The sequence below is a fragment of the Halichoerus grypus genome, chromosome 7 (assembly GCF_964656455.1).
Source record: "Halichoerus grypus chromosome 7, mHalGry1.hap1.1, whole genome shotgun sequence".
In the NCBI taxonomy this organism is placed as follows: Eukaryota; Metazoa; Chordata; class Mammalia; order Carnivora; family Phocidae; genus Halichoerus; species Halichoerus grypus.
This window is the reverse complement of record NC_135718.1, coordinates 153,423,505-153,449,829: the sequence shown is the minus strand read 5'-3', so window position 1 is coordinate 153,449,829 and position 26,325 is coordinate 153,423,505. Positions and strand designations below refer to the sequence as shown.

The 26,325-nt window shown below is 53.3% G+C and overlaps 1 protein-coding gene across 1 annotated transcript in view; it reads right to left on the bottom strand.

Moving 5' to 3' along the window:
* Nucleotides 1-25,121, bottom strand: part of LOC118552034 (SLAM family member 9-like) — a 32,521-nt gene extending 7,400 nt beyond the window's left edge. The window contains exons 1-6 of the mRNA XM_078078680.1: nt 24,957-25,121; nt 20,443-20,556; nt 17,926-18,318; nt 16,048-16,344; nt 14,359-14,544; nt 14,113-14,204 (exon numbers count right to left, since the gene is read on the bottom strand). Coding sequence (XP_077934806.1) covers nt 14,113-14,204; nt 14,359-14,544; nt 16,048-16,344; nt 17,926-18,318; nt 20,443-20,515 — 1,041 coding nt within the window. The 5' untranslated portion in view covers nt 20,516-20,556; nt 24,957-25,121. The remainder of the gene's footprint in view (nt 1-14,112; nt 14,205-14,358; nt 14,545-16,047; nt 16,345-17,925; nt 18,319-20,442; nt 20,557-24,956) is intronic.
* Nucleotides 25,122-26,325: the final 1,204 nt, after the last annotated feature.

Sequence of the window (26,325 nt, the reverse complement as noted above, 5' to 3'; positions counted from 1 at the left end):
TTCTTGTTTTATTTCTGCCAACTTTTTGGGTCACTTAAGAGTTTTTAAATTAGTTTTTGAAACAACTGGTTAAGAAACTTTCTGATACAATTTTGTATTTCTAATTAATTTTGTAATAATTTGCAATTTTTTGTTATCCTTTTGGATGGCTTCCTACCCCTCCCCCATTTCATGTGTTTTTTAATACTTTTTAAGACATTTTAGCTACTTTTTCCTAAGAGGACATCTTTAGAATTTAACCTTTAGGGTTAGGGCATCAAAAGAGATGCAAATACTCCTAAAGAAGATTTGATTTTTTTAAAACCTGTTTAGGCCACTTACTTGACATAAAGCATTTGTTGGAATTCCTGATTGGGGCTCACCTTACCATATACACAGAGTCTAAAGACTTCCTTCTGGGTTTTTCCCGTGTGGAATTTGACTTTTGCTGTATACCATCCACTCATTTCCGTAGTGAGATTCCTGATGCTCAAAACCGCCATCTCTGTCAGGGAGAGGCTGCTCCTGTATTTTTCCTCCAGCTCATACCAGTCAGGACCAGTGGCATTAGGTTTCCAGGACACCAGGATCTCTTCTTTCTCAGGCTCAGAATGCCAACTCCACTCTATCTCTCAGACATTCGGGTATAAGGAGGAGGTCATCTGCAGCTGGACAGATTCCCCCACGGTCCTTTCCAGGGTATGGGAGGTGCTGGGGTTGTCCACAGTCTGGAAGCTTGTTGAGGGAATAGCTAAGATGGGGAAGAAAGAAGTGGACAAGCATGACGCTGCTGTAGGACCTGCTGTCCCATCACATCACGGGCATGTTTATAAGAAAATGAGCCTCTCCAGTTTCACAGACAAGGAGGCAAAGCTGCAGAGCTGTTTGCTCAGACATTGGCCTTGCCTAGAGCACACAGCCTTGGGTCAGGCACAATGCTTTAAAATTTGAACTCGGGGCACCTGGGTGGCTCAGTTGGTTAAGCGACTGCCTTCGGCTCAAGTCATGATCCTGGAGTCCCTGGATTGAGTCCCGCATCGGGCTCCCTGCTCGGCAGGGAGTCTGCTTCTCCCTCTTACCCTAACCCTTCTCATGTGCTCTCTCTCATTCTCTCTCTCTCTCAAATAAATAAATAAAATCTTTAAAATAAATAAATGAATAAATAAAATTTGAACTCAATCACAAGAGAAAATTTGGAAGGAACACAAATACATGGAGGTTAAAGACCATCCTACTAAAGAATGAATGTGTCAACCAGAAAATTAAAGAAGAATTTAAAAAATTCATGGAAATAAATGAAAATGGAAACATGACAGTTCAAAACCTTTGGGATGCATCAGAGATGGTCCTAAGAGGGAAGTATATAGCAATACAAGCCTTTCTCAAGAAACAAGAAAGGTCCCAAATACAGAACCTAACCTTACACCTAAAGGAGCTGGAGAAAGAACAGCAAATAAAGCCTAAACCCAGCAGGAGAAGAGAAATACTAAAGATTAGAGCAGAAATCAATGAAATAGAAACCAAAATAACAGTAGAACAGATCAATGAAACTAGGAGCTCGTTCTTTGAAAGAATTAATAAGATTGATAAACCCCTAGCCAGACTTATCAAAAAGAAAAATGATCCAAATAAATAAAATCATGAATGAAAGAGGAGAGATCACAACCAACACCAAAGAAATACAAACAATTATAAGAACATATTATGAGCAACTATATGCCAACAAATCAGATAATCTGGAAGAAATGGATGCATTCCTAGAAATTTATAAACTACCAAAACTGAAACGGGAAGAAATAGAAAACCTGAAAAGACCCATAATCAGCAAGGATATTGAAGCAGTGATCAAAAATCTCCCAACACACAAGAGTCCAGGGCCAGATAGCTTCCCAGGGGAATACTACCAAACATCTAAAGAACTAATACCTATTCTTCTGAAGCTGTTTCAAAAAATAGACATGGAAGGAAAACTTCCAAACTTGTTCTATGAGACCAGCATTACCTTGATCCCAAAACTAGACAAAGACCCCACCAAAAAGAATTATAGACCAATATCCTTGATGAACACGGATGCCAAAATTCTCACCGTGATACTAGCCAATAGGATCCAACAGCACATTAAAGGCAGAGAAAGATGGTCCAGGACAGGACTGGATACCACAACCAAGTGAGATTTATTCCTGGGATGCAAGGGTGGTTCAACATCCACAAATCAATCAATGTGATACACTACATTAATAAAGAAAGGACAAGAACCATATGATTCTCTCAATGGATGCAGAAAAAACATTTGACAAATTAAAGCATCCTTTCTTGATTAAAACTCTTCACAGCGTAGGGATAGAGGGAAAACATCATAAAAGACATATGTGAAAAGCCCACAGGAAATATCATTCTCAATGAGGAAAAACTGAGAGCTTTTCCCCTAAAGTCAGGAACACAATAGGGATGTCCACTCTAACGACTGTTGTTCAACATAATATTGGAAGTACTAGCCTCAGCAATCAGACAACAAAAAGAAATAAAAAGCATCCAAATCAGCAGAGAAGTCAAACTCTCACTCTTTGCAGATGACAGGATACCCTATGTGGAAAACTCAAAAGATCACCCCAAAATTGCTAGATCTCATACAGGAAGTCAGCAAAGTGGCAGGATATAAAATCAATACACAGAAAACAGTTGCATTTCTATACACTAACAATGAGACAGAAGAAAGAGAAACTAAGGAATCGATCCCATTTACAATTGCACCAAAAACCATAACATACCTAGGAATAAACCTGACCAAAGAGGGGCGTCTGGGTGGCTCAGTCGTTAAGCGTCTGCCTTCGGCTCAGGTCATGATCCCGGGGTCCTGGATCGAGCCCCACTTTGGGCTCCCTGCTCGGCGGGAAGCCTGCTTCTCCCTCTCCCACTCCCCCTGCTTGTGTTCCTGCTCTCGCTACTCAGAAAACTACAGAACACTCTTGAAAGAAATTGAAGAAACTCAAAGAAATGGAAAAACATTCCATGCTCATGGATTGGAAGAATAAATATTGTTAAAATGTCAATGCTACCTAGAGCAATCTACACATTCATTGCAATCCCTATCAAAATACCATTGACATTTTTCACAGAGCTGGAATGAATAATCCTAAAATTTGTATGGACAGAAAAGACCCCAAATAGCCAGAGGAATGTTGAAAAAGAAAAGCAAAGCTGGCGGCATCACAATTCCGGACTTCCAGCTCTATTACAAAGCTGTCATCATCAAGACAGTATGGTACTGGCACAAAAACAGACACATAGATCAAGGGAACAGAATAGATAGCCCAGAAATGGACCCTCAACTCTATGGCCAACTAATCCTTGACAAAGCAGGAAAGAATATCCGATGGAAAAAAAGACAGTCTCTTCAACAACCGGTGAATTGTTGGAGCCACATGTAGAAGAATGAAACTAGACCATTTTCTTACACCACACACAAAGATAAACTCAAAATGGATGATACATTTAAATGTGAGACAGGAATCCCTCAAAATCCTAGAGGAGAACACAGGCAGCAACGTCTTTGACCCTGGCTGCAGCAACTTCTTGCTGGACTCATCTTCAAAGGCAAAGGAAACAAAAGTGAAAATGAACTATTGGGACATCATCAAAATAAAAAGCTTTTGCACAGCAAAGGAAATAGTTGACAAAACCAAAATACAAACTACAGAATTAGAGAAGATATTTGCAAATGTCTTATCAGATAAAGGACTAGTATCCAAGATCTATAAAGAACTCATCAAACTCAACACCAAAAACGAAATAATCCAGTCATGAAATGGGCAGAAGACATGAACAGACATTTCTCCAAAGAAGACATACAAATGGCCAACAGACACATAAAAAAATGCTCCACATCACTTGACATCAAGGAAACACAAATCAAAACCACAATGAGATCCCACCTAACACCAGTCAGAATGGCTAAAATTAACAAAAAGAACTTTTTACAAATACAGGTTTTTTATATCTTCAAAATCATAAAACTAAAATGGGGAAGAATTTCTGGAACTAAGTAAAAAAAGCTGCATTCAAACTGAACAAGAATTAGTGACATGGGACTAAATAAACTGAGGAAGATAACAGTTTGTGACTCATGTTTAAAACATTGCTGGTTCTCTAATGTTTGCTCTTCCAGATTAAGGAAACTTTCTCTTAGACATCAATGATATACAGAAATAATTCTAAAGTATTCCTCTGTGAACAAATGGATGCCTTTAACTTTTCTCTCTACCTGAACTCTCTGAAATTCAAAAGGTCTCAGTAAGTATTCTTTCTTCCTTGGCAATTATAGTCATTTGCATAAATTCAGTAAGAATCTGTTCTCCTTGTAACAGGACACCATTGGAAATATTGGTTATTTTACCAAGGCTTTGCACAGACTCAGATATGACAAAACGGTTTTAAGGAACTAAGATTGACGTTATGAAGCATGAAGCCAAAAGAGCCCCTTGGAAATGCTGGCCTGACACTGTTGCAGGGTCGCAGGGTTCTCATCTCACGAGGTCGAAGAATGAACCTCGTGGACACAAAAGGGTGAGTGAGGTTGAAGTTTATTAAGTGAAGGTGAGAGCAGAAAGGAAAGAAGAAGCTCTCTTGAGTGACAGGGTCCTGGGTGGGTTTCCACTGTGTGCTGCCGCTGGCGGTCTTCTACCGAGAACTGACCGGGAACTGAAACTTGACATCCCCAGCACAGATAGAACCATGTCTACTTGTTCCTTGAAGTTTGGTCGTTTCCCCCTCCCTGCTCCCAGGACGAGACCTGTGGGCAGAAAGAGCTGTACTGGATTGTGAGCAGTGACTGACTGTAGATTTCCTAATTAGTAGGGGTTAGGGATAGCGCAAACCTCCAAGGAATCTGGAAGCAAGGGGCCAGCTGCTGCCAAGATAAGGTTCCTTTAAACATGAAGGCACCGAGGCTGCCATGAGTTCCTCAAGGAAGGTCATGCTCTGTAGGTTTCAGGGATCTATCAGTGGGCTGCAAGCTGTAAGGAGATTTTAATTTAAGTGACATTTCTTTTGCCTTTGTTTCCCCCATCAATAGCTTGCTTACAGAGCTCCCAGCAGCCTCACCAGGTGAGTAAAGAATGTCACTCTGGCAGGTGCAGGAACCTCAGAATATATCGGGGACCTCCTGAAGAGGAATCCACCCACATCTGCAGGGATTGCACGCATGTCTGTGGGCAAGCACTTGGTTTGGCTTTTGGCCTAGAGAGGCTACTAAAAGTTCAACCTAGAGATTCCTTATCAAAGTTCCAGCAAAACAGATTGTAGAAGATCTATATGATCAATCACTATTCTTGCTGAGCTTATATAAATCATTAGGCCAAGTTTGTTAAAATTGGACTTGTTTTACAAACGAATTAGTCCAGATTTGGTGATCTCTGATTAAAAATGAGGGTTATTGGGATGCCTGGGTGGCTCAGTCAGTTAAGCAGCTGCCTTTGGCTCAGGTCATGATCCCGGGGTCCTGAGATTGAGTCCCCATGTCGGGCTTTCTGCTCGGCGGGGAGCCTGCTTTTCCCTCTCCCTCTCACCTTGCTTGTGCGCTCTCTCTCTCTAATAAATAAATAAAATCTTTAAAAATAAAATAAAAATGAGGGTTATTATAGAGAGAAAATGTTTCAATAACACATCTTTGTAGATACTAGATTTTAAGAATAGAGACTCAAGAAAACTGGATTACTCTCTTACAGCTGGGCTTCTCAGAATGAGGATTGCCCCCGAAACAACCAATAGGGTTAAGTCTCTTTGAGTTACTACATGAAAAACCTTTTCTCACTGTAGACCTATCAATAGATGGAGACTATAACACTCTGTTAAATTATGCACTTGAGGCCAGGTTAATTCATAAATCTCTAAATGAATAGGCAAACCTTATCCTCCCTATACCCGATCTGACAGTTACCAGCAACCCACCCCATATAAACCCCAGATAACTGGTTTATTTAAAGGATTGGAAGTCTAGCACAGCAGGGGATTTAACTCCCAAATGGAAGGGTCCCTAGTGGGTCATATTATGTACTCCTGCGGCAGTAAAACTAGAGGGGCACCGTTTGTGAGCTCCTATATCGACCTAAACCTATATCTCCTTCACAGGAAACCAATGAGCAAACTAACGTGCCTTCTTATTATTCCCGTGAACCTGTGGAAGACCTCAAATTTCTCTCCAAATGACAATAAAGGCCTGGAGGAGAATTTTAGTTAACTATCAAAGGTCTCTTTATTCAGGCTTCTCTTTCTCATTATAGCATTTTATTTTTATTTTTATTTTTTTTTAAAGATTTTATTTATTTATTTGACAGAGAGAGACACAGCGAGAGAGGGAACACAAGCAGGGGGAGTGGGAGAGGGAGAAGCAGACCTCCTGCAGAGCAGGGAGCCCGATGCGGGGCTCGATCCCAGGACCGTGGGATCATGACCTGAGCCGAAGGCAGACGCTTAACGACTGAGCCACCCAGGCGCCCCTCTTTCTCATTATAGCATTAACTTAACCTTATTTTGTTGTCTTTTGCGATGTCTCCCTGCCTGGTGCCAAGACTCCTTCACTACCATAGCTTCCAGCCTAGAGAGGATCCCTTCTACTCACGGTTCATACACGTTGTCTACCTTGGATTGGCTGCCTCTGCCTTTGGTAACTCATATATAAATTCCCCCCACTGACCAATGTGGACACATAGGTAGGGACATCTCTACGGCCCTATTCAACAGAACGAAGTTACTAGAAGATAAGATCTTCCATCCTCAGCAACCTTAAAGATTTAAGGGTCAAAATTGTTCAGAGGGGAATGATGTGGGGGAAAAAGGCAGAATGGAATGTAGATAAAAGTAAATGTTCTTATAACCTGCTGCCCATTGACAATACTTGAGGCAAGAAGCTCCCAACTGTTTTAATATTAATGCCTTGCTAGGGGAAAAAACACCTGGTTTGACAAGAGCAAGGCCGCCTGGACCTCGTGAGTCTTGTTTAGCAGATGAAAGTCCTTTTGGAACTTCTCTTATCTTTACTTCCTCCAACCCCTAAAGTATATAAATAGTTGCTCCTCAAAATCCCAGGGCAGCAGCTCTTTCTGCCCCTGGGTCCTGTCCCCATGCTTTAATAAAACAACATTTTTGCACCAAAGATCTCTCAAGAATTCTTTCTTGGCCGTCGGCTCCAACCTCACCAACATTCCAAAACTACATCGGTGGGAACCTGCGAGCGAGAGCGGGTGCTCAGAGGCACAGCTCACAGCTCGCCTGCGTCCGAGTGGAGGCAAAGGTGCTGTGGCCTTGAACCCTACCCTGTGGGGTCTGACCTGAGCTGCAGGGACACAGCATCCGGGCTGCCTGAGATTCTAGGACACCCAGCTGGGGACCCGAAAATCACAAAGGCGCCCGGTGTGGGGAAAAGAACCCCCATGCAGGGTCAGCCGCGCTGTCGCGGGGTCTGGGGGCGATGAAGACACACAGCAGTTGGTTGTCACAAAGCAGACACTTAGCTGCTCAGATGCTCTTTCTCCTCTGGAGTCCTAGCGGTAGATTGCACTTCCTAGAAAATTACCCATTTCACCTGCGTTTTTAATATATTTGTATAAAGTTAAGCAAAATCATTTTTTGTTTCAGTTCCTTTGTATGCGGTTATGATCTAGGAAAGGCATTAGGGTTCGAAACCAATGGCCAAGAAAGAATTCTTAAGACATCTTTGGTGCAAAACAGTGGTTTTATTAAAGCACGGGGTCAGGACCTGTGGGCAGAAAGAGCTCCACTGGGGCTGATTATATACCTTCAAGCTGGGAGGGGGTTAGGGATAGCATATGTCTCTAAGGAATTAGAAAGCAAGGTTTCCAGGACCCTGAGGGGGCTAGTTGTTGTTTGGAAAAGGGCATTTATTACTATCTAATAAAACCTTCGTCACGAGACCCTTCAGATGTATATCGGTGGGCCATATGCTTGGGGGATGATTGCCAACATGTATCCTGGGGCGTAGAGATAAAGGAAGTTTCCAAGGGAATTTTTATATGTCAAAATAGACTTACAGGGTCCTGGGGGTTGGGTTAAGGTTGGCTTTTGCTCTTAGCGAAGTGTCAACATGAGGCAGCTGAGTCCCTAGAGGAAGGTCCCTCTGCCTGTCTCAAGGACTTGTCCAGGGGCTGTGGGGTTATTTACTTATTTTTAATTTCATCTTTTGGGCACTTAGGCTTTCAGGATGTGGGGTGAAAGATTGCAGAGACGAGATCCTGTGTGTACCCGGGTCCCACTGAGCCAGGATTTTATCTTTCAGACAAAACACCTGGAAGTAGGAGACAGCAGGTTCCCCCACAGCGATGTTGGGTTTTGAACAGGGAACTGCATGATGGAAGAGAAGGCAAGTGACCAGGCTTCAGGAAAAGCTGGGACTGAGGGAATTTCCAGAGACCAACCGTGTAGTGAAGATGGAGCAGGAGCTCACCCAGCAGGACAGGTGACGTGTGGACCTGTGGGTCTGCGAGCCACCTCACTCCTGTCTGCCTGCCTGCCTGTCTGATATTGAAGCAATTTGTGAAGGGATTTCTCACAGACTACGGAAGAGACTCTTTCCTATGAACAGGGAGATGGAGTTCCAATTACAGGAAAAGTGAGAGAAACCACTGGAGAGACGGTGCCACAACTGTAAGATCCAGGTTCCTGGAGTTCATGCTCCAAGTGCCCTTCTGGAACACACAAAACACACAGGAAAAGGACCAAATCCAATTGCATGAAAGGCTGGGAAGAGCTCTGCATTCTGGTGGTTTCTGCCAACAATCCTGCGTCCTGCCTCGAGGACACGTGCAAATATCCGTCCACAAAGTTCCCCTCACGGACTGACAGAGACCTGCACTGAAATATGATGATGTGATGCCATATTCTTTGACTGTTTTAAAAAGTATCTTTTTATTTTTTTAAGATTTTATTAATTTATTTGAGAGAGAGGGCAGAAGGAGGTGGAGGGACAGAGGGAGGAGAAGCAAACCCCCACTGAGTGTGGAGCCCAAAGTGGAGGTTAATTCCAGAACCCTGAGATCATGCCCTGAACCAAAGTTAGACACTTAACCGACTGAGCCACCAAGGTGCCCCTGTCCTTTTATTTTTTTTTAATAGCCTACACACTCACATAGGGCTGGAACTCACAACCCTGAGACCAACACCTGATATCAAGAGTCAGATCCTCCACCAATTAACGCACCAGAAGCCCTAAAAATTATCCTTTGAAATAAACAACAGTAGCAAATTTGTTTCATCAACTTCGATTCTTAATAAAAATGAGTTCATCATGAAGCCAGCCCTGCCCAAATCTGCTTGACTCCAAGTAGTGTTCCCAGGAAAGAGTCTTATTGGTCAGTTTGAAGGACAGAAAGGCCTCAGCCACGCCCCTGTCCTCTCCCAGCACAGGGGACTACGGGCAGCCTGGCTGCAGTGGCAGGTAAGGTGACGTCCCCGTGGGCGAGGCAGGGACACCTGTCCCCCTTCGGGGCATGTCCGGCCCCCTTGGTTGCTGGGCAGCCCAGAACACACACACACACACACACACACACACACACACACACACACACACGGGTCCACTGGGGCACAGATGGCTTCCGGGGCCGACCTCACGCTGCCAGGCTCACAGCTCTCTGAGGTCAGGGACAGACGCTGTGTGGGCTCAACAGTGGCAGAGCTCTGGGGACACGGAGGAGCAGCCTGGATGCACCTGTGTCTCCAAGAAGAACCCCAGCTGGGCTCCCTGCCGGCTCACCCACCCCACAGGCTCCGGGACCCGAATCAGGAACCCCAGCATTTGTGGGTAGAAGAGGAAAGAGATTCAGATGGGGGGGCCCTGGGGGGTCAATGTGTGAAATGGTTCAGGGTCTCTGACACGTCACAGCGACCGCCAGGAGCTCTTCCTCCTTAATCAGCTGCCGGGGAGACAGGAGAAAGCCTGTCCCCACCCCGTCACCGCACTCAGGACTCTCAACACCACAGACACAAGTGGGTTCATTTGACAGGCAAATAGGGTGAGCAGAATGGTCCGTTGGCATTCGTGCGCTGAGCTGTGAGGACGACCATCTCTCGGGCTCGTGCGCCTGATCTGTCTCTTCTCTGCGCGTCCGGTGCTCACGTCGTGTAGCGACGATGGTGGCTCGACTTCTCTCCCTGATGGGCGAGGGGGCCTGAGCTTTTATAAAGGTGCCCTCAGCGTCCACGTCCGTGCGGAGGGCAGAGGGGTGGGAGCACAGGAGAGCATGTGATCTCTCTGCTGCCACGACCCCTCCGGCCCCAAAGGGAACCCTGCTCCAGTGCATCATGGGGAAACTGTCAGTAAGGGAACAAGGACAAAATGGAACAACACCCTTTTCCTTCTTTTCCTGGGACTCTTGGCCGGTTTCTCCTCGAGTGAGAAATGAGCAACACCACAGGCAGGAGTGACCTGCGTCCCCGTGGCAGGCTCTGGCTGGAAAGGGTGCCGTTTCATTCATCTCCAAATAACACCTCGGGTGAGGGATTATTCTGTCCGTTTGACGGGTGAAGGACACAGAGCTCAGAAAGGTAAAGCCAGTGTCTCAGCATATGCACAATTTGTCCAAAAGCTTCCGGCAGAAGCAGAACGAGACACCCAGTGGGTCTGACGGCACAGTTCAGCCCCTCTCCGCACCATGAGGAGCTCTGGGGACGAGGGCGGGTCCAGGCCACCACGTGGGAGCCTGGTGCACATGGGGCCGCCTGCAGGGGACCCCCTTCCCCCACCAGAGCCTGGGAACAGCTGGAACCACACGGAAAGGTCACAGGCAGACAAGAAGGGAAGGTCCCCTTCCCCGGCCCCACCCCCCTCTGCGACGGTGCCACAGCTCAGCTGTCCCTACTGCGGGGGCCACGGGAGGCTGTCCTGGCCCTCACTCACACACGCCCTCCTCAGCCTGGGAGCTGGGGACACAAGCAGGCTGGGGGGTGCGGAGGGGGTGCACCCAAGGGTCTGAGATTGTAGACACAGCTCCGGGGACAAAGCAGGACTCTGGAAAGTGAGACTGAGCTACTGATGATCTCAGCCTCGGCCCCCAGGGCAGGGCAAAGAACTGCCTTCCCTAAGAGAGGGTTGAGGGTGGTTTCCCCATCCCGGAGAATTTGAGGGCATCCCAGAAAGTCCCTAGTGCCCCCTTCCTCTCCCACAACCCTTCAGGACTCTGGAGACATCAGGATGTGGATACCCGCAAACCCCCACGGCTCACTTGCCTCCTTCACACTTGCTTCCTGCCCCCCACCCCGACCCTCCCAGCCACACCCAAACCGGAGCTGCCCCATGGATCTGCCACTCACCCAGGAAGAGGCTGACCTGAAGCATCAGCGTCCGAGAGGGGAACTGGCTGCCCCACAGGGAGTCCATAACTGTGGGACCCAGAGCACACTGGCTCCTCCCTTTCCTGTCATGTTCCTCCCCTCCTTCCGCCCCCCCCAGCCCCCCAAACACCCCTTTAATAATCAGCCAGCTGTCTGGACTCAGGCTGCCTGATCAGCAACAGGCATATAGATTTGAAAAATAAGGGCTTTTTCTGATGAAATTTAATCCATGCTGATTATATAAAATTTGGAAAACATAGAATTGATACAGAAGAATAAAGATCATTAGAACCGGAAATAACTTTGAAGGGATATGGTGATGTTCCCCCAAATGATTGGACCCCCTAGAAACTATACTAGGATGTCAGGACTCTTGATTTTCATGGGATTTAAAATCCATTTTCTGGCGCTTCTCTGTATGTGTGGACTTCTAGTGTACCTGCTACTTCCTTCTCACTTGGTCACATCGACATGAAATCCCCGTGGGAGATCAGCGTGAGGGCAGATGGAGTGAGACATGATCCTAGTCATGTAGGAAAGATGTTAGGGTTCGAAGCTGATGACCAAGAAAGAATTCTTGAGACGTCTTTGGTGCAAAAAGGTGGTTTTATTAAAGCACGGGGACAGGACCCCTGAGCAGAAAGGACTGCAATGGGGTCATGAGGAGTTTCCCATTATATACTTTCAACTCGGGAGGGGGTTAGGGAGAGCGTAAGTCTCTAAGGAATTAGGAAGCAAGGTTTCCAGGGCCTTGAGGGGATTAGCTGTTGTTGGGAAAGGTAATTTATTACCGTCCAATAAAACCTTAGTCGTGAGACCCTTCAGATGTGTATCGGTGGATCATATGCTTGGGGGATGACTGCCAACATGGATCTTGGGGGATTTAGAGATAAAGGGAGTTTCCAAAGGAATTTTTATATGTTAAAGTAGACTTACAGGGTCCTGGGGGTCAGGCTAAGACTGCCTTTTGGCCTTAGAAAGGTATTAACACAGATGCAGCTGAGCTCCTAGAGGAAGGTCACTCTGCCTGTTCAAGGACTTGTCCAGGAGCTGTAGGGAGTAAGGACATTTAATGATTTCTCTTCTGCCTTTGTTTCCCACATCACTAGCAGCTATGATCACAGCACAGCTGAGTTCCCATGGCTGGATGCACACTGAGCGGGTCTGACACAGGAGACCCTGGAGCTTCTCTGGGCAGAACCACGTGGGCAGCTCAGAGTAGGTCGTCTGCAGGGACAGTGACATTCAACTTCACGTGATCTGAAGGGGGGCTTGGGTGGGCTCCCCTAGCAGCCCAGACGAGGGACAAATGATTTCTGAGCAAATGCTTCTCATCTCCCACCAACAATTACTGAACAGCTACCAGGAAGCAGCTCTGTCCGAGTCACAGGTGATGGGGCAGAGAACAAGGTGAAGCTTCTGCCCTCAGGCTGCCCGCAGGCTAGTGAGGGAGAAAATACACTGAAACTAAGGACGCCCGTGAGCACAAACAGCATTTGTGAGCAGCACAGGGAGCAGCTGAGAAAGGGAAGCAAGAAGAAGAGAGACCGTTCCTCTCACAAACTCTATCTGCTCACTTTTGCCAAAGAAATCAGGAAAGCAGGGACTCTACAGTCTTGGAGAGTCTCCCCTGGAGGACAGTCGACCAGGACCCAGGGTTGGGTCTATCCCACTAATGCCCCCGAATGTGGAAGTTTGGATGGCAGCGAGATGGCAGAGAGACTAGAGGGGCCAGAGACAACTGGGTCCCTCTCCTCTCCGGCTGGATGGGGACGCAGTAGAAGGAACGAGATCCACTGAGAGACTCACAGACTGAGTCCTGACTCCGGGGCTCCCAGCTGGGCAGCCTGGAGAGTCAGCCTTTCTGGCTCCCTCTACTGATCTGTAAAGTGGGCACAACGATCCCCACCTCACAGACAGTCCACGAGAACCCAGTGCATTAGGAGCGGGCAGAATGGTCAGAGAGTGCGTGTCACCGGGCCAGCACTCAGCCAGCGCTGACGATTACGGATTCACGTCGTCTGTGAACAGCTCTCAGCACATGATTGATGCTGGGTGGTATTCAAACTGATCGAGGCAGGATGTTGTGAAATCACCAGGGTTTGTCCCAAAGGCTGAGGGTCTCAAAGGCAGTTTGATGTCGTACAAATGAGGGGGAGAGCCAGGGCTGTCTAGGGTTGCTGAGGTAACTGAGGCTGAGTGGTCCTGGAAGAGATTTGTACCAATTTATTTACTCAGTTTCCCCCTGATCAACCACTGTGTGTGTCTCATGGAGAACTTGTGCAGAACAATTTAGCCTAGAAATAGCTGATGTTTGGATCCACACAGACCCTGCTCAGAGCAGTGAGAGGGGGAAGAGGCAGGACCAGAGCTGCAGGCATCAGGGTCACAAGACAGGTGTCCCCGGAGGGCGGGATTCTCCTACTTCTTCCCATTAAATCCTCCTCACGGCCTGGCCTGGCTTGTGGGCCTCCCTGTAGATAGCAGTGAGAGGTCTCCTCTTCTAGATGTGATGCACCCCTACCCTAGAATGCAGACAGAGGGTTCTTGGATCAACTGAGGGACAGAGACGCCCCAGAGGGACCCACACAGACCCAGTGCTGCTGACAAGACCTGCCCCAGCGCCCAGCACTGCATGGACCCCAGGAGAATTTTCGTAGTTAATACTGCCTTGTCTGGAAAGGGTTACAGAGGCATCGAGGCCAGAACGTGCAGATGACTGGGATTGACAGGCACACACCCAGGCACAGAGGGACTTGGGAGAACCCAGGCTGCCTCCTCTCCCAGCCTCACCTTGTCCCTGTTGTCTCCAGCCTCCTGCTGGCTCAGCTCTGCATAGTGGATGCCACCATCCGGGTCCCCGTGCTCCTTCTGCGATCCTGCACCTGAGTCATACACAGATGGAGCTTGAGTCTGAGTCTGGCCACCTGGACCCTCCCCCACTCCATGACCCCCACGGCCAAGGCCACACCAGGCAGCCACCTGCAGGGACATGCCCTGAGCAGCAAAATGTAGGAGAAAGGGTGTCCAGGGTTGAACAGGGGAGGGAGGTATCTGGGCACAAGAAGGAGAAACGCAGCCTGCCTTTCACAGTTTCCAAACTCTTCTTCTTCCCACGTCTCTTCCAAAGGTACAGTCCAGCTCCGAGGATCATCAGCACGACCACAATAGTACCCAGGATATCACGCAGGAGAGCAAAAAGGGACGGTCCATGTAGATCTGTTTCTATTACACAGAGTGAAGAAGGTTAAGACACAGAGAATTGAAGACGCCCATTGCCAGGCACATGGAGACGTCTGAAGGGACCTGGTCAGAAGCCGCAGAGGGAGGAGCATGGCAGGTGCTTTCACTCAGCCAGTTCCCGAGCTCCTGCCTGGGGCCGAGGTGCTGAGAGGAATAGGACATGGTGCCCGCCCTTGAGGAGCTCCTCAGCGGGGGGAGGGCTGAGAACATGCCAGAGGCAGCCAGCCAGAGCCATGCCAGGGCACGAGAGCTTTACAGCTTGTACCCAGGTCCTCAGGGAGGGCCTCCTGGAGGAGGTGATGGGGAAACCTTGTCTCGAGGGAGGAGTAGGAGATTGCCCGATATTCAGGGTGGGTGCAGAATTCTAGAAGGAGAGCCATGAACAGGATGTCTGGGTCAACTCTCCAGCCCTGGGAGCAGCCAGCAGCCCCTGGGGCAGGTGGGAGAGGGACCAGGCAAGGAGGAGCCAGGTAGGAGGATGAGAGGGAGGCAGGAGGCTCTTTCCAGAGGGTCCAGTGGGTCACTGAGCCATGAGCTTCCTCTGGGATCAGGGATGCTGAGGCAGCAGGTCCCCCAGCAGCTGGAGGAGGGGGTGGAGGGGCGAGGGGGCACACGGGGAACCAGGTCATTCATTCATTCAGGAACACACTGAGCAAACTGCCTGAGGCCGAGGGTGGGACAGGCATTCAAAGTAGAAGCAGACATGGCCCCTGCCCTCCAGGGGTTCATGCTGCCGAGGAGACTGATCCTGGGCCAGAACATCAGCTCTCAGTGTGGGGTCACTGACCGCTCCTTAGAGGAGACGAGGTGTGAGGGCAGGACAGCGGCAGCTCCTGCAGGGCCCTGAGCCATCCAGGCTGAGGAGCTCTGTGCAAACTCTCTTCATGCTGGAACTGCACCCAGCGCGCGGCCCTGTGGACTGCTTGGGTCACAGGCCCCCCGAGCCAGCTGCAGGGAAGGGGTCCCTGGATGGGAATAAGTGGGGGAGTGGAGGACTCCTGACTTGGAAGGGCTGAGGGCAGAGGGAGGGGCCTGAGCCGAGGCTGGAAGCTGAGGACAGCAGGACCCAGCCGGGAATGCAGGCAAGCAGGTGGGTGTGAAGTGCGTCCGTCAGACCAGAAACGGGCAGAGGAGCCCCGAGCCCTGAATCCTGATTCACTGGCTCAGACCCCTCAGATGGCACAGACCAGTGACACCCCAAACTCGCTTCTCCTGAGAACCACCCTGGACACACAGGGAATGATGGATGAGGGTGGGGAGAGGTACCTGCTGGGTGCTGCCTGGACCAGCAGGGGTGAGGGGTGGAGAGCAGCACTGGAGCGAACCCAAAGGGCAGAAGCAGGGTGGATGTACCTGCCAGAGTCTTGGACAGAGGGACCAGGAGGCAGGTGGTGACATAAACATGGGGGGACACAAGCGGAGAACCCTCACCCAGGGCTGCCTGAGCTCCCGGAGAGCCCCTCCCCTCTGGCAGGATGCACTCACCGTGGCCACAGACGTCCCCCAGGTCCCGGGTGGCAGTTTTCTGGTCCACCTGGTTGCTGACCACACAGGTGAGGCTGGAGCTGGGCTGGCTCAGGGGCAGGTTCACAGCCAGGGTCCAGGGGTTGGGGGCTGGTCCTGGGGAGGGTCTCTGCTCCAGCTCCTTGGGGAGACCCTCGCTCTCCCAGGACACGGTCAGGTCCTCCCTGGTTCCTGTGGTGTCACACTCCACAGTGACGTTGCACCAGCCTGGTGTGAGGGACAGAACCGTGGCCCGGATCTGGGGAAGGGGCGCGGGCTCTGGGGTGGGAGGGACAAGAGGACAGAGCATCATGTGAGTGGAGAACATCCCAGCTCATGCTTTTTCCTGTGGTATCTCCCTGAAGCTCTGGCTTCCTCCCCCTAAGGATGGTGATTGCATTTTACAGATAACACAACACTGACCCAAAAACATAGCAAGTGCCAGTAAGGAAGGGAGCCACTGAGTTCAGCTCTATGTGATTTCACTATACTAAACAAGTCTTAAAAATCTCCCTTGATAAAATAAATGCTAGGTCCACCTACCAAAACCCATTAATTCTAAGACAGTGGAGTGTCACCTAGAAGAAGAAAAAGGTATAAAAGATTTTCCTGGTCCAGACCCTGGCCCTGCTTCTCCTGCTTGGATGGTGCCCGGGACTGCACAGTCCCTGGTGCATTAGGCCACCGGACAGCTCTGGGAGCCCAGAAACAGCCCCAGACTCCCACCAGGAGAGACCGTGGTGGGGGACACAGTGGTGGCTGCGAGGAATGGCCTCCTTGAGTGTGGTCACATCATGCCCTGAACTTGGGTCCACCCAGAAAGACAAGGGACAGAGTGACTTCAGTCTTGGGAATCTCCCGGACCTGAGGCTGCAAAGGCAACTCTCTCGAGAGCAGGACGTCTCCCTGTGCGGAGGGGGGGCAGGGAGAGAGAGCTGCTCACTGAGTGTCTGAGGAAGGGTTGTCCTGTGACCTTCTCCTACATCAGTGGAGGTTCAGAGCTGGACCCGTGGAGTCTGAGAGTGAGCTGGCCTCGGGCTGGAGCTGAGAAGGACAAGGGGATGGGACAGGGAGAACCACACACAGGATTCCAGATCCTGCTAGGTGACCAGTGTCCCCCAACCATGGCCACGTGCTGACCCTCAGAACCTACAGGTGTCTTAGGTTCCATGGCAAAGGGAAACTGAAGCTGCGAACCAGCTGACCCTAAACTAGAGCTGGTCTAGAATCCCCGGACAGGCCCCATGTGATCACGGGGTCCTAGCAAGTGGAAGGAGGCAGGAGAGGAGGTGGGAGGACGCAGCGTCAGAGGGACTCATCCCACCAGCGCCAGCTGTGAAGGGGGAGGAAGGGGCCACGAGCCAGGGGGTGCGAGCGCCACTAGAAGGGGGGACAGGAACAGAAATGGATTCTCCCTGGGCCTCCAGAGAGGAGCACAGCCCTGCCGACACCTGGACCTCATGGCAGAGGCTCTGGGGTCTGACTCCTGCCCCACAGCCCAGGAGGACGCGCAGGTGGTGGTGTGGTCAGCCATGGGGTCAGTCACCGGCTACGGCAGCCCTGGACAGCTAATAGTCACACTGAGTACCCTGAGTCCCGTGGGCACAGTGAGTGTTATGGCAAAATCCCCATTTCCCCCCCATTCCCTGTTCCACTCCTGAAGCACCGAAGTGACTTATCCCTCGTGTGAGTCTCAGCTCTGCCTGCATTTGTGATGGACACACGGCATCCAATTTGAGGGGAGAAGATCCAGTCTGAAGGTTGAGGTCGGGAAGGAATCCTGCAAGCGGGGCGCGTGGACACTCCCAGGGACAGAGGAAGGAGGTCAGCTGTGGGACTGGGGGAGGGGCCTCCACGTACCGTAGACCCTCAGGTGGAAATCCTGGTCATGCACTCTTCCTCTCCTGTAGGACTCTCGAGCCCGGTACCGCCCACTGTCCTCAAGGGTCAGGTTGTCAATCCTCAGGGTTGTTACGTTGAGCACATGGACCCTCTTCTCGAACTTGTCCTGGAAGTTGACCCATTCTGGAACATCTCTCCCAGGAAACACGTGCAGCATGACTATGTAGTTTGACCCGGATACAATGCCCCATGAAATCTTCTCCAGCTCGACCTTTGGAGGTAATTCTGGACTTCCGATCACGTGAAACCACACAGAAGCTCCTTGAGTCCCCTTCAGAGAAACAGGGATTCCAGAATCCTCAACTCCAGAAGCATGGGCTCCAGAACTCTGGGTCACAGCGCTACAGACGCCTAGGACATAGGACACAGAAAATGTGAGTGGTTTTCACTAGGAATAAAGGAGAAAACCCTAGAACCCATCTTCTTCATGAAATCCATCCCATGCGCTCCCCTTGAGTCTTGGAAGGCAGGACGGTGCCATGAACCTGAGGCGAGGCTGGAATCCCTCCTGGCCCCCGGGGAGTGTCCCTTGAACATGTCGCATGAACTTGCTCCCCTCCACTGTCCTGAGCCCTAACGGTGGGAGCACGAATGTCAGGAGACCTGGGATCCGAAGCACGAGCACATTTTCGGTCCACACCGAGTGCATCCCTGCAGGAGGCAGCTTCTCACGGGGCTGCAGAGACCCCTCCTGCCCACAGGCCGTGCAAGCTCTGTCCCTGGACTGGAGGCCGCCCCCAGGGACTCGCTCTAAGGAGCAGAGTGCCGCCAACGTGATGGACGGCCCTCAGGGACAGCAGGTCCTACAAGGGTGTGACAGGGTCTTGCTGTCACCCCGTCTCCTGCTTGCTCTGATGAAGCCCGCCGCCGTGTTGTGGGCGGCCCCGTGGAGAGACCCCCATGGGGAGGGACGGAGGGCAGCCTCGGCCAACAGCCAGGGAGGGGTGAGGCCTCCGTCCAGCAGACACAGGAAGAGCACCCCGCCAGCAAGCGCCCGCGGGAGCCTGGACGCACACCTCCCGGGTGACCCTTGAGCTCCCTGCAGCCCCAGCCACACCTTAGTGTCTGTCCCAGAGACCCCGGGCCTGAAGACCCAGCTGAGCCCCCCCGGGTCCTGACCCGCTCGAGCTGGGAGCCCACACCTGGTGTGTGTCCAGGCGCCGAGGGGGCGGCTGGTTACCCCAGCGGGTGACCGCTGAGGCCCTGAGGGTGGTGGCTCCCTGTCCCCCTCCTAGGCAGGCCCGCACTCAGCTCGGCGAGGCTGGGGTGCTGTCACACACAATTCCAGGAGCTCAGGGTCCGAGGACAGGGGAGTCCCCAGACTGAGGGAGGGTCTGTCACACTGGGGGAGTCTCCCTGCCCTCGTAGCTGCCCCCAGGGGGCCACAGCAGGGACGCAGACTGTGGAATCGCCCCTGGGAGGGGGGTCTCTCTCCATCCAGAAGTAGCAGGATCTCTGATCAGGCTTGTTGGCCGCACTAGTCACCCGGCCTGGCTAACTGCCAGGGACGAGAAAATGTGGTGGAGCTGATGGTCGTCTGCTGAGCTCCACTGTGCCTGCCACCAAGACAGGGCTTCTTGTGTAGACAGCACACACGGTGTGTAGACACTGGGATAACCCCTGGGTGGGTCTAATGGACCAAAGGCAGGTCCATCTCAGCCTCTGACAGGCCTTGCTCATCGCCCTCCCGAGAGTGACCCCCGCTGCCCTCCTCCCAGTAATGCTCAGGTTTCCCACCAACACACGGTGACCCAACTTTCTGCCCTTTGCAACACTGATAAGGGAAAATAACATCACATCGTATCGGAATGAGCAATTCTCCTGTACATGAACCCGGTCACCATGTCCCATGACTGTTGATCTCCTTTTCTGGCCGCTGTGAGCTGTCGGCTGATGTCCTCTGCCCGTGCTCAGCAGTCTCCTGTTCCAGGCTCACCCTTACACTTGCAGGTGGGCACAGACCCTTGAATTCTGGAGGCTCCTTTCCTTCCGTTGCAAACAGAATGTCACTGGATTCAGGCCCTCATCTTGCCAAGGAGCCAGACTAGAGCGGCTTCCTCAGCTCAGACGGGGGCCTGGGTCGGCCCTCCTCCATACGGCAGCTGCAGAGGCTGCCCGGTCCCCTGGGCATGGCAGGCGGGGGTGCCCATCCACCGCTGGGTCCCCGCAGCCCCTCCTATGTCTCCTCCATCCCTCTCCCCAGGAGGCTCCGGGCTCTCCTGGCCTCACCCCCCTGGGAGGGGTTCCCTTCATGCAGCCGGGCAGCCAGGGCTCAGGGTTCCCAGCCTGGCCTCAGCCAAAAGCTCCCTGTGTTCCTTCCGTTCACCCCGGGGCTCTAAACCAAATGCACTGCGTGTGCTCAGTCATCACAGAGCTGAGTTCTCTGGTTCTTCAGCAAAGCCCTCAGACAGTCCAGGAGCTCCTGCTTCCCTGCCCACCCGGCGGCCCCCCTCCCAGGGAGCCCGGGCCACTCACTGAGGAGGAGGCTGGTGAATCCCAGAGCCCAGGGGGCCCCACACGGGAGGGGGTCTTCTGAGCAGGTGCCCATGGCCGGCTGTCTCCCTGCTGGCTCAGTCTGGGCCAAAAAGTCTATAGAAGAAACATCCAGAAAAGAAGAAAAGCTTCACTGAGAAGAGCCCTTAGCTCCTCCCCACCCCAGGGCGGGGCTAACTGTTAGTTCAGGGACCTCACTGTCCAGTGTAGAGTAAGCCATTCCATCTCTCATGTTATCTCAGCACCTGCAGTGGGGCCTCAGGAGATAACTGTAGAATAAATGGAGGAACAGCCCCCCACCCAGGAGCCCTGGTGCTGGAAAGGTCCTATCCCTGTGCTCACAACCAGCTTGATGGTCTCCCCTCCCCAGCCTGCACCCCTAGGGCCCCCGACCTGTGTCTCTGGGTTCCCACTCAGCCCAGGACCCCTGCTCACCAGGGCCAGCCGATGGCCAGGCACAGAGTCACAGCCTAGAGCCAAGGACGCGGGGTCTCTCCTGCTTTGGGCCTGTCCTCTGTCTTTACACCATTTCACGAGTCACATTTCCTTTCTGATTTTCTAGGAACTTCAGTGTCAGGTGTGTAAGTGAGAAGCTGGGAGCCCGAGAACAAAGCCCTCCCGGGAAGTGTGCACCCCCACACCCCAATGCACACGTGGGCGTGTCCCTACTGCAGGTCCCCAGGGCTCTGTCTGCAGCCGAGGGCCGGCCCTGCCCCCACACACAGGACAAGCCCCCCCCAGGAGAAGCACCACAGCCCCCCTTCCCTGTGAGGCTCCGCCAGCCCTGGGCCCGCGCTCACACACAGGCAGGGGTGGAGAGGGACACGCGGCTCTGGCCACAGGCTTGGCGGCCTCAGACTCACAGCACTTACAGACGGTCAGGCCGGCCTCTTCTTCCCAGATGGGTTCCCACAACCTCTGAGAACCATGGCCTCCCGTGCACCCCAGGGGAGCAGCTCCATCACTAACCCCGGCTGGTGCCCCTTTCCCCACCCCCTGGGCTCCCCCTCAGCTGCTCAGACCCTCAGATCCTGAGGCTGGATCCCAGGACTGGCCCGCGGCCCCGCACTCAAGGTGGTCAGCCTGTTGGCTGTTAAACCCACTTCATGGATGTGAGACCCGAGTCCTGAGGGTTTAGACCACCTGCCAGAGGTCACCCAGCAGAGCAAGAGTCAGGGTCTGGACCCCTAACAAGGAACTCTGAGAAATTCAGCATTGCTGCCGCTGTCCCATCCCACTGTGTGGCTTCCAGCGAGTCACCGCAACCCGTCTGGGCTCCCCCAAACTGCTCGGTGTCCCTCAGACCAGAGAGCACTCAGCACTGCCTTGTTCCCCCCTCCCACCCAGTGATGGGGATCCCTTCCATGGGCCGTCCCTGAGCCTTGGGTGGAGAAGCCCCTCGGATGGAGTTCTAATCTGGGCAGCCCACGCCCTGGTCCTTTCAGGGTGATGGGGACCAAGTCAGCTATGCCCTTGTCCCTGTTCCCACAGCCCTGGGTGAGCCCTCTCAGGGTGAGAACTGTTTGCTTGTGGAAACCACAGCTTGGGGTGGGGCGCAGGGGCCCAGTAGGGAGCCCCCAGCAGCTGCAGGCCGGGGACCCCGGAGGGTCAGCCAGCCCACATGCCATGCTGGGGCAGCCCCTGGGACTTTTTATAACTGTAGGCCACTGGTCTTTCCAGACCCAAATCCATCGCAGTCCTTGAGAAGCCACACTGAGGGGGAGGGAGTCCAGGCCTGACCCAGGAAGCCTCTCTCCTGTCTTACACCCCCAGGCAGAGGACAGGAGGCCTATGGTCACAACTCTGCAGCCTCTGAGGTCCACAGAGGCCCTTTGCCGACCACAGCCGCCCCCTGCACTGTCTGAGTCACAACTCGGGTCAGCACCTCCAGCCCAGCTCAGGGTGGGGGTTGCTTCTCCCACACCCTGGAGCTTCCGGAAACTTCCAACCCATTGGACACAGCTCCCTGGTGGGCAGAGAGCTCATGACCCTGAGCCCGAGGACATGCGCTGGGCAGTGCGGCTTCTGTGCTGACATTGGGCTTCGGGCTGGACACCCTCCTGGAGATGCAGAGACTCCGTCTGCGGCTGGGGGAGCGCGGGCTCTGGGACCAGACACAGTGAGGCTGAGTCCCCTCTTCCCCACGCCTTCCCTGCGTGTCCCTGGACACAGGGCTGGACGGCCCCGAGCCCCCGAGCTCTCAGCACAGTGGGGATGGGCAGCTGCTTCAGGAGCCGCTGGGTGAGTCCCTGGGTCTGTGGGGGGCCAGTGAGCTCACCCAGGCTGCAGGGGACTCCTGTTTGCTCCAGAATGCCCTTGCAGGAGAGACCTCGTGCATCAGGACCGTGCTGGCTTTCTAGGGAACCCTAGACCAGGTTCCCAGGAGCACCCCTCCTGCCTCTCCTTTCCCCTCATTTCCTTTCAGAGAAACAGGACTGACTTGGGGACAGGCAGCCCCTGAGGGTAGAAACTCCCTCCCTCAGCCAGCGCTCGTCTGCATTTCCACACAGGAGCCTGAAGCCCCCATGCAGTGAGGATGCGTCGGTGTGAATCAGAACGTCCTTCTGGACATGGAAGCTGGATTCTTCCCCCACCAAAGAGCAACACCTGAAACCCGGGGAATCATGATCTCGGTGTGGCTGTCGGATGGGAAGGGACGGGTGAGGAACAGGACGTGCACGACTCCCCGCGGGCGCTGGAACAAATACGGGACAACTGCGGGACGTGTGCCCCGAGTTTGCAGCCGCTGGGCAGGGGGGCTGAGCGCCCTTGGGCTCCCCACTGGCTCGACGTCGGACACAGCAAGCCAAGAACAACAGGACCAGGAAGGAGGCGGCCCACCTGGGGTTGGCGTGGGAGCAGAGCCCTGCCCTTGCCACCACCACCCTTCGGACACCAGCTCCGTCCCGGCCCCGTGGCCTCCTCCCCGTGACCCTCAGAGCCACGGGACCCCACACGGGATGCTTCCATCTGACGCCAAACCCACAAGACCGCCCCACACGGGGGTGGAAAGACCCCTCCCTCCCTGAGATGCCGTCCTTGTGCTCAGATCTGCCCCTGATTCTCCAGACCCCATGAGAGCTGGCCTCGGCACATCCCAGCACAGTAAGGATCCCACTGCTCGTTCCCCCCTTTCCTTTCCTGGGCCCCCTGCCTAGGGATTGAGTGAGGAGGGGAAGCAGGTCACTGTCCCCATTCTCTGCAGGGTGGCAAATCTCGGGGGACCTGTTTACCAGAATCTGACCACAGAGCAGGGCCCCCACTGACCTGGGGGAAAATCGACCACTGACTGCTGTGCGGGGTGTTGCTGAATTTGGACCTTGAAATAGTCTGACCTGTATCCTAAAGCAGAGGCCACACTCTGCTGTTCTAAGAAAATCTCTCTGTGGGGCTCTGAATCCACCTGTGGGCCTGGGACATCTGGTCTCCCTGTTTCCTCGAGCAGGTGCTCCCGGTATTTTTCAGGTGGTGGACATTTATTGAGTGCCTACTGTGTGTGGGGCGCTGAAGCTATCTCTTCAGAGAGCACATGTCCCAGGCCACGTGAGCATCATGAACATGCACAGCAGCCCCAGGGCCAACACCCCCTCCTCCCAGACTGTGGGTCCCAGACTGGCTGGGGGGAGTCTGGGGCCTCCATAGGAAATCCAGGCCCTGGAGGCCAAGGACACACTTTCCATCTTGTGTCCTCAGACGTCACTTGGGCCCTTCAGGTGGTGGGTGCAGAATGCATGTTTGCTGGATGTGAGGACGAGTTTGCTTCCAGAACCTCTGAGGTGGAATAGGGACAATTCTCTGGACACTAAGCTCAGTGGGTTACTCACTGCACCTGAAACAACCTAGGATTCCTCCCACGGGCATCACCAAAGATGAAGGGCCTTAGGCTCCCTCTAGACTTTTCCCCGGAAGGTGTTCTAGGCTCCAGGCCCAGCCCAGAGCCCTGCCTGCTTGAACTCTGCTCCTCGGCCTCCCACCGCCCAGTTCCCAGAGGTCCTGCCGGAGAAGGCTGCCTGCTCCCACCACCCCGACCTACCCCAGTGAGCACCTGCTTCACCCCCGCCCAAGCATGCCCAGACCCAGGACCCGCTGCAGCCTCAGGACCAGGACAGCGATGGGAACTCTGTGCCTGGGATTTCTCTCCCCCGAGGGTCCACCTCATCCTGGGACGCGGAACATTGGTGGACTGCAGCCAGGCCTCCTACACGGGCAGCAGGAAAATGAGCAGAAAGGGTCTGGAGCTCATTCTGGGTCTCCTGGACACCACCCCAACAAGGATGGGCATTCCTCCTGCCCCCTGGACAGTCTGCACCTGCCCTCAGCTTCCCATGAGATCTTTCCTTCTGTTCTCCAGGGCAGAGGACTCACTAATGCCCCACGACCCCGAGGACCTGTGCTGGGCAAGCTGCACTCCTAGAAACCTCAGAGACTCACTGCGCCCAGCCTGGCCTCTGGGGTGAGGGATCCTCTGCACCCCTGTCGTTCCAGGCTGCCCTCACCTTCGCCCTGTGAGAAGGAGAAGGAGCAGGACCCCTCCTCTGGAACGCAGCCCCGTACGTGTGTCCAGCAAATGCCTGAGGCCCAGTGAGCCTTTCATGGGATGAGGAGGGAGCCTGGGTGCATCCTCTTCTCTTCCTGCCAATGTCTCTGGGTGAGTGGCCCCATAAATCCGGTTCCTGAAATTATAGGATTTTCAGGAATTTATCCTGAGACCTGATGTATGAGGGTGGCAAGCCCAGTTAGACCCACCTGGCAGACTGGGAGAAGACCGTGGACACAGCAGTGGGGACAAAAAGCTGCCCTTTTAAAGGACAGGACATCAAAGTGAGGGGGACAGAGGCACCAGGCTGACTGTCCAGCCCCTGCCCTGCCTGCCAGCGGCCCTCCCCAAGGAGGCAGCTTCTCTGGGTCCCCCTCCCCAGGCCTCCCACCTCCCCACATCCATCTGGCTCCTGTTTCCATGTTCCTTCTTCTTGCCTCAATTTCCTTGAAGAAATGAAAAAAAGCCTCAGTCTTCTCCAGCCTCTGGCATACAGATGAGATCTCTCCCACTGGCTTGTAGGAAGGTCCCGTCCTGCATCTGCAGCAGCCCTGTCCTGCGGGGGAAGGTCCTGGGAGGAAGGAGGGCACAGAGAGGGGTCCCCCGGGTGTGCTGGGTCCTGCTCCTGGAAAGATCCGGAGCAACCTCCCAGGAGCGGCGCTGCATGGACAGCAGGGAGAGTAAAGCTGAGACAGCTCTGTCCCTGGGAGCGGAGGGTTGGGGGGAAGAGCCCGGACTGGGCGGGGGTAAGAGGTGATGAGAGGAGGTTGGGGAGGAGACGGAGTGGGGAGCTCCTGCCTCACAGTGGAGCCGGCCCTCGGCATGGGGGGCACGTGGATCCTGCATCGAGTGCCCACCGTGTGCGGGGCACTGTGCCGGGGCATCCACACCTTGTCCACGGAACCCCCTGGCTCCGCGATTCTGCTCCTCACCACCTGCTCGACAGAAATACGCACACCTGCGCCCCGGGAGCCGCGGGAACAAGGCTGCGGTGATCTGAGTGGAGGGAGCCAGAGCTGAGAGCCCACACACTCTGTGATGGCATGTGTGTGAGCCCCCAAAGAGGCACACCCCGCCATCCCGCTCACGACGCCTGTGGAGGTGGTGAAACTGGAGAGAGGCTTTCAGGGCTCGTGTCTGGGACGGGGACTTTGTCATTTGTAAGGGACACACAGAGACTCCCGGGGGCTGGGGCAGTCCACGTCGTGACCCCTGCTGCTTGAGTTGGGTGTTTCTTTCTAATTCATTCAGCTGCACGTTTGTGTTATGTGCTTTCTGTATTATTTTCACAACCAGGAAGGTCTGTAACTGAGAGTACTGTGGACAAC